Genomic DNA, 7,654 nt, shown 5'->3' on the forward strand with positions numbered 1-7,654 from the left:
TGGGTCTGAAACAGCACTGCTAACGGCTAACAGAGCCTGCTGCTGGGTCTGAAACAGCACTGCTAACGGCTAGCAGAGCCTGCTGCTGGGTCTGAAACAGCACTGCTAACGGCTAGCAGAGCCTGCTGCTGGGTCTGAAACAGCACTGCTAACGGCTAGCAGCTAACGGCTAACAGAGCCTGCTGCTGGGTCTGAAACAGCACTGCTAACGGCTAGCAGAGCCTGCTGCTGGGTCTAAAACAGCACTGCTAACGGCTAGCAGAGCCTGCTGCTGGGTCTGAAACAGCACTGCTAACGGCTAACAGAGCCTGCTGCTGGGTCTGAAACAGCACTGCTAACGGCTAGCAGAGCCTGCTGCTGGGTCTGAAACAGCACTGCTAACGGCTAGCAGAGCCTGCTGCTGGGTCTGAAACAGCACCGCTAACGGCTAACAGCTAACCGCTAGCAGAGCCTGCTGCAGGGCCTGAAACAGCACTGCTAACAGCTAACGGCTAACAGCTAGCAGAGCCTGCTGATGGGCCTGAAACAGCACTGCTAACGGCAAACAGCTAGCCGCTGTCTGAAACAGCACTGCTAACGGCTAAGAGCTAACCGCTGTCTGAAACAGCACTTCTAAAGACTAACAGCTAACCGCTAGCAGAGCCTGCTGTTGGGTCTGAAACAGCACTGCTAACCACTAAGAGCACAGTACAGCAAACAGCAAACGGTACAGCACTGCTAACAGCAAAGCTAATGGCTAACAGCTAACCACACAGCACTGCTAACAGCACAGTGAACATCAAAGCACTGCTAACATCTAGCTGTACAGCAACAGCAAAGGGCTAACCACTCGGCTAACCACAAAACACTACCAACTGATCCAGAATATTAGCAGTAACTGTCTCTCATGGCACAAAGCTCCAAACTGTCCCACCAAACCCTGAATTCAGCCAGGGGTGCACACCCACCTGCACTGGGAGCCTGGCCATGGATCAGGGTGGGCGGCTTCAGGCGAAAGCCCACAGTCTTCTCCTCTGCAAGAGACCAGCATAGTACATCAGTCCGCTAACGCTACATCAGGCCCAAACCCCTCGCACCGGCCAGACGCTCACCTGGCTCAGAGTCTGAGTTTCTTGTGGGCGACGGGCAGAACTTGGCGGGCAGGAACACATTATTCTTCGAGACTGCAGGAGGAAGAGGAGTTTAGAACAGTGCAATGTTGAGCAGGATGTGGTGGATTTGTAGGTTAACACAGCTGTGAGAAAAGTGCGATATAAACGCAAGGAATAAATTGATATTATTGCTATAAGGGGGGGGGGGGGGTCATACCAGAGTGCGGGGGGGGGAACTGCGTTTGGGACGATGTCCGCTCTCTCTTCACTGGGGGGCAGTAGCACCCATCCTCCTGATCAGAATCTGGAGTACAAGAAACAACAAAAATAATGAAAATAACAACAGCAGCAATGGTATTATAATAAAGAGAAGATCCAGCCATTCTGCCCTTTTCCCATGCCTAAGTGTGCCTACTGCTTAATTCACCGAAAAGCCTGACAGTCTCGCACCGTATCAAGCCTGATCTCGGAAACCCCGAGTGTTTCTGCCTCCACTACATGCACTGGCAGCTGTTCCACACAGTGACCACTCTGTGTAAAAATACTTCATAATATCCGTGCAGAATTTATCCTTTGCCAATTTCCATGTGTGCCCTCTCATTCTGCTAACCGAGCTCACACTGAAGAATCCCCTGTAGCCAACGGCAGCAGAATGGGAGGTGCTCCTGAGCTATAACCTGGGAAGGGTTCATGGTGCCATCGCAGCCCCAAGCACCAGCTAGAATTTCATCCAAAAACACAAACTCGGAACTCTAATGCTGAAATAAAGCATATTAGTACTCATACCAAGATAATGGCAAGTTCAACACAATCACGAAACACAAAAACAGCGTAATGTACTGGCCAGAGACTGACAGACTGTGGTGGTTTCCCCACTTAGTTACTGTTGCTATGTCGCCAAGCTGTTGTCATGATTTTGGCTTTTGTATTTATAATACAAAATACGTTAATAATAAACATAATTAACACTACTCCGAATTTACCATGTAGTCTATATGCAGTCGTTTTTACAAATACACAAGCTAATATTGTTTTATGATTGATTTAGGCAGCTAGCTCAGTCGATCGGCTTCGCTGCTAACATTACTGTGATGTCACTGTGATGTCATATGGGGGCGTGGTCACGCAGCCACACACAGCACCAGAGAGACTGTGATGTCACTCCGTGATGTCATACGGGGTGTGGTCACGCAGCACCAGAGAGATGTGGGTCGTTCCGGCATGGATGTCTATAGTTCACTGTATTAACTCACTAACCCCCAAGTCCCTTTAATGGATTTTAACTCAATCAAATCCCCCCCACGACTCTCACTAAACTTAAAGAGATTAAGCATCTTAAATCATTCCTCATAATTCTTATCTTTTATACATGGAATCAATCTGGTTGTCCTACTTTGAACCTTTTCCAGCGCCTCTATATCTTTCATAGATATAGTGGTATACAACAATGATAAAAACAGGACATGATAAGTAGTGTCAAAAATCTACTGAAAATAAATACCATTCGATATCAGATAAGATGTTCATAACCACAGACTGAACCCTGTTCTAACAATATGGGTCTCAAGTCAGACAGAGATGGATGGAGAGAGATGGATGAGAGAAATGGATGGAGGGAGAGACGGATGGAGAGAGAGATGGATGGAGAGAGAGATGGAGAGGGAGGAACAGCAGTGCTCACCTTCTCCATCCTCCCCACTGGACCCATCAGCAGACCTCTGCAGGGAGGGAGAGACATGCCATCAGCCAGCCTCACTGCCCCCTAAACCCAACTGCCTAGCCCCCATCCCCTGCACCCTAACCCCAACCACCTAACCCCTACTGCCTAACCCTTATCCCCACCACCCTAACCCCCATCCCCTGCACCCGAAACCCTACCACCTTAACCCCACTACCCCTGTGCACCCTAATCCCTACTACCTAACCCCTACACTCTAATGCCTAAGTCCTACAGCCAACCCATATCCCCTGCACCCTAAACCCTACTACGACGCCCCTAGACCCCAACCCCTATACCACTCGCTGTAGTGGTCGACCGATGTAGGTGTTTTTAAAGTCCGATGCCAATATTCAGAGAGCGATATTGCACCTAATAACATACATGTCATAAATGTCATCATAATATGAACATTTAAGGACCACTAATTAGTCGTAATTACAGCCATCCGTAATAAATAATACAAGGTCAATATTCTGATTCAAAACTAAGATCTCATGAGTAATTCCACTATTCCATGCACATTACAATCTAATATAAATCTTATCCAGTCATGGGCTGTATTAGACGGCATTTTATTAACTGAGATCAAATATACATAACATAACACGGCCAGTATTTGGTTTAAAACTAAGAAATGTTGTGTACAATTCCATTCTTCCAACTACATTACAATCAAATAGGCTATACATGGGTATCTTAGCCAGACAAATGCCGTTTTAATGGAATTAGGTAATAGAACGTAACGGAGCGTAGCTTTCTGGCGTTTCGCATTTCCATGAAGCCATGTCATTGTTGTGGTCGGCAAAATAGGGCTAATTATTTCCCATACCCATTTTTACTCATATGGGAAATAATAGGAAAAAAAATAAAAATACCACATTTAATGAAAATTAAAGAAAAATTTAATTAAAAACTTTGCCTAAATTTCTAGCCGGTTTTAAAAACGTGGCGATTGAATTGTAAGCTTACATTCATCAAAAGTCTATGGATAAGTCTATGGATTCAATTAATTAATCTATCGATTGCAGTTTATAACCGGTCAATCTTCAATTCTTTTCAAATTCACGCTGGCCACTTTACATAACGATGGCAGCATTCACTAATTAACTGAACCATCAGCCATCCAGCTGAGTTTCCACGCATTAGTTGAGGAGAATCTCTAAGTAACAATAACAGTGAACGTTACTTTCCAATACAAACGAAGACTTGAGAAAAGCATAAATGTAGCCAGGTTAACCAAGGCATTGTTTGAATAATCAACATAATTATGCTGGAGCAAAAGCTTATATTTGGCTGCATAGCAAGCCGGGTAAAATGACGTTCTTCACCCATTCTATTCGCTGGGTAAAGTTCATTTCCAACCAGGAATCACATTCTCACTAAAAGACATAAATCATTCCAATTATACATATAATAAAGATTGTATAACTTAGCTATGATATTAAGAATGGCCAATGAAATACGTTAAGCTTTGAAAGTTTGGAGTCTTACATTCTCTCAGGCCCATCCAGCGCAGTGCACTGAGCCATCCGTCTGCAGATGGCCGGACTGACGAGGGGAGGGCTGACCTGTCTGTTAATCAGCCACATGGCTGCAGTCGATGCCCATTCTCTCGAAGTGCCACATATCGGCTGATTAATCGGCCGGCCAATGTATCGGTCCACCACTAATTCACCCCGAAAGCCCACTGCTTACCTGCCTACTCCCTAAACCTTAGAGAGTAACGCACACATACCTTTGCACCTTTTTCTTTCTGGAACACAAACACTGGTGGGGCGATGGCAGGCTTCTCTGCGAAGGACAGAGAGAGAAAACCCACAAAATGGCCGCTTCACATCCACCCCACCATGGACAGGATCTTTGTACATCCTCAAACTGCAGCCAATAGCATTTCAAATCAACATCCACAACCTCAAACTGCAAGCAATAGCATTTCAGCCCCACATCCACACCCTCAAACAGCAGCCAATAGCATTTCAGATCAACATCCACGCCCTCAGACCACAGTCAATAGCATTTCAGATCAACATCCACACCCTCAAACTGCAGCCAATAGCAGAGGGTTTTGAGAGCCGAACTCTCCGGGTCCACTGGTCCTGCAGCATGGTATTAGTAAAGAAACAGAGACTGCTGTCACACATGGCACAAAGGGAGGCATTAAAATACTCCAGGTGTTCCAAACGCACGCACGCACAGGAGAAAAATCAAGAGTCCAGATCTGTAAGCCTACACACAGGTTGCAGGTCAGGATGCAAAACAGCATTCAAAACCTAACCAGCACTGCTAGTACTGCCTACTGCCATGTCTGTGCGGTGCTGTCAGCAGTCAGTCCCAGACCACAGAGACCAGTGCACTGCACCTCAGCAAACATACCCACCTCACTGTGAGAGTGGAGATTACTGTAGCTAGCATATACCTGTGTGTGTAGAGATTACTGTAGCTAGGATATACCTGTGTGTGACGAGATTACTGTAGCTAGCATATACCTGTGTGTGATTACTGTAGCTAGCATATACCTGTGAGTGTGGTGATTACTGTAGCTAGCATATACCTGTGTGGAGATCACTGTAGCTAAAATATACCTGAGTGTGGAGAGATCACTGTAGTTAACATATACCTGTGTGTGTGTGGAGCGATGACTGTAGTTAACATATACCTGTGTGTGTGTGGAGATGACTGTAGCTAGTATATACCTGTGTGATTACTGTAGCCAGCATATACCTGTGCGTGTGGAGACTAGCCTAGTATATACCATAGACATGCCATAGACTACAATGGCACTTATATAGTTATATATAGATACTGTTGTGTTAGCTATCGTATTGTTGTACTCGGGGTATTCTAGCTGCCAACCGAGGTATGCTAGTTTGTAAATTGATGTATTCTTCAAGGGTTCCGATTGTATCTGTATGGTCACCTAGGACTCGGAACCGTACTGTCCTCTCGGGTCCTCTTCACACTTGTACTTGTGTTTGATCTGCACTTCATTGTACGTCGCCCTGGATAAGAGCGTCTGCTAAATGCCTTGTAATGTAATGACTACAGTAGCCAGCGCATACCTGTGTGGAGATTACTGTAGCTAGCATATTTCCTGTGTGTGTGTGTGTGTGTGTGTGTGTGTGTGTGTGTGTAGGCATCCGAATTTCAGTCAGGTGGTGAAACAATGCACCTCACACCTCTGAAAGGCGCCCTCTTGCCAGCTTCAGAGAAAGGGTTTTCCACGGCACCAAACTCGCACAAAGACAACAGGTTCGTGTTTCTGTAGATTAGCGTTACCACGCCACCTGCCATCTAACATCAAATCCAAAAGTTCAGATGTCAGACTTCGATTGGTCGCATCGCTCCGACTAGACAGCAAAACATTAATTCGACATCCACACAAATTACTGTAATGACTCCCTGGAAGCTTGCGTTAAATATCTAGGTGGGTTAACTTCTGCAGTGTTGATCCGGCGCAGTGTAACGTTAGTTAGCTTCGACTCGCGCTGCGAACGAGACAAGACCATCAATTGACTGCAACTTACAGAAACCGGCAATGTGCAAAGTTAACGTTAGCTGACAACTAGTACCAACATTTTTAGTGCAATGTTACCGTTGCTAAACCTTGGTAGCGTAGTAGGGCAATGTTTTTGGTTATCCCCCATCTGTTCGTTAAAACGCCCTAGACAAGCAGCTACTTTATTTAGCTAGCCGCCTAGCCTCACAACCGTCAACAGACCAGCTAACCAACACTTTGCTAGCAACATGGTAGTAGCTAAACTCGTTTTCCAGCAAAATGATCACAAATATCTTCGAATGCGAGTGGCTAGCCAATTCGTTATACACCTAGTAAGCTATGTGCTAGTTTAAGTAGCGAACAATGCTGGTTGTATTAGCCACCTTAATCAAGGGTAGAACATGCAACATTTAGTACCACGTAAAAAACAAGTCCGGCTGTACTTAGCTAGGACAGTTAACGTTATAGCACATTCATCTCATCCAACCAAGCCCCAGTGCTAGCCCGACTCGCTCGCCAACAGAGTTTGCAGAAGTGCACCGATTTGCCGGATCCAGTGGCTGCCAGGCAGAATTAACACTTCCCTAGAAAGCTCTGCTTCGTTAACGCGAACCCCACCTGGTCTGCACTGCGCGGGTGGGCGGGTTCAGAAACTTACCCTGGTTTGTTTCAAAATCACACTAGCCAACAGTTCATGTCGGTTTATGGTTAGCTAGTCAACGACCCAGATTAATATTGTTGTAACCACCATGCTTGCTAGCTGGCTAATATTACGGTTAATAGAACCGCCGGTGTGCCATTAGCGCACAGCCCGGCGCGCCTCCCAGCGGGTCCCCACTGGAGATTAGCCTCCTTAGGCTAGCTAAAGGCCGGGAGCCTGGGCTAACAACGCCGCCAATAATCTGATAGTATAAACCAGATTTTCCAGTGCATAGGTCACGTAATCTTCACTAAACGTCCAATGTTCTATCTTGACTCTTCTCGCTTTTGTTTAGTGTTCAGCTCTTTCAGCTTCTGCTACACAGACTCTTACCTTCGTTTACCAGGTCCGCCATTTTCATCCGCGCACACCCATAAGACACCGCGCTGTAAATGGGCTGATTTCACACAAAGATAATTAAGCGGCGGCGAGACGTGCGATACATCGCAACCTGAAAACTACCGCTCTCTTTTGAATAGCAGGAAAGTTAGAACAAAAATGAAACATTATTAACTAGTCACATGTACTGTGCTTGGACAAATATCCAACTTCCTTAGCGGTGCTTTTTTTGCTCCCATTTTTTAGATTTTAATCGTGTTCGTGTTTCTGAAACTATCAAAACAACTATGTTGACAAATGTCTGTCAG

The 7,654-nt window shown here is 45.8% G+C and overlaps 1 protein-coding gene across 7 annotated transcripts in view; it reads right to left on the minus strand.

Moving 5' to 3' along the window:
* LOC133129155 (ran-binding protein 3-like) overlaps window positions 1-7,430 on the minus strand; it is a 15,385-nt gene extending 7,955 nt beyond the window's left edge. For 4 of the 7 annotated variants that reach the window (XM_061243026.1, XM_061243025.1, XM_061243024.1 and 1 more), the window contains exons 1-6: window positions 5,988-7,328; window positions 4,547-4,602; window positions 2,773-2,809; window positions 1,309-1,395; window positions 1,092-1,163; window positions 948-1,013 (exon numbers count right to left, since the gene is read on the minus strand). In XM_061243026.1, the coding sequence (XP_061099010.1) occupies window positions 948-1,013; window positions 1,092-1,163; window positions 1,309-1,395; window positions 2,773-2,809; window positions 4,547-4,602; window positions 5,988-6,102 (433 nt within the window). In that variant the 5' untranslated portion in view covers window positions 6,103-7,328. The other 3 variants (XM_061243028.1, XM_061243027.1, XM_061243030.1) reach the window with 2 other exon arrangements.
* Window positions 7,431-7,654: the final 224 nt, after the last annotated feature.

Source organism: Conger conger, chromosome 5, assembly GCF_963514075.1.
Source record: "Conger conger chromosome 5, fConCon1.1, whole genome shotgun sequence".
In the NCBI taxonomy this organism is placed as follows: domain Eukaryota; kingdom Metazoa; phylum Chordata; class Actinopteri; order Anguilliformes; family Congridae; genus Conger; species Conger conger.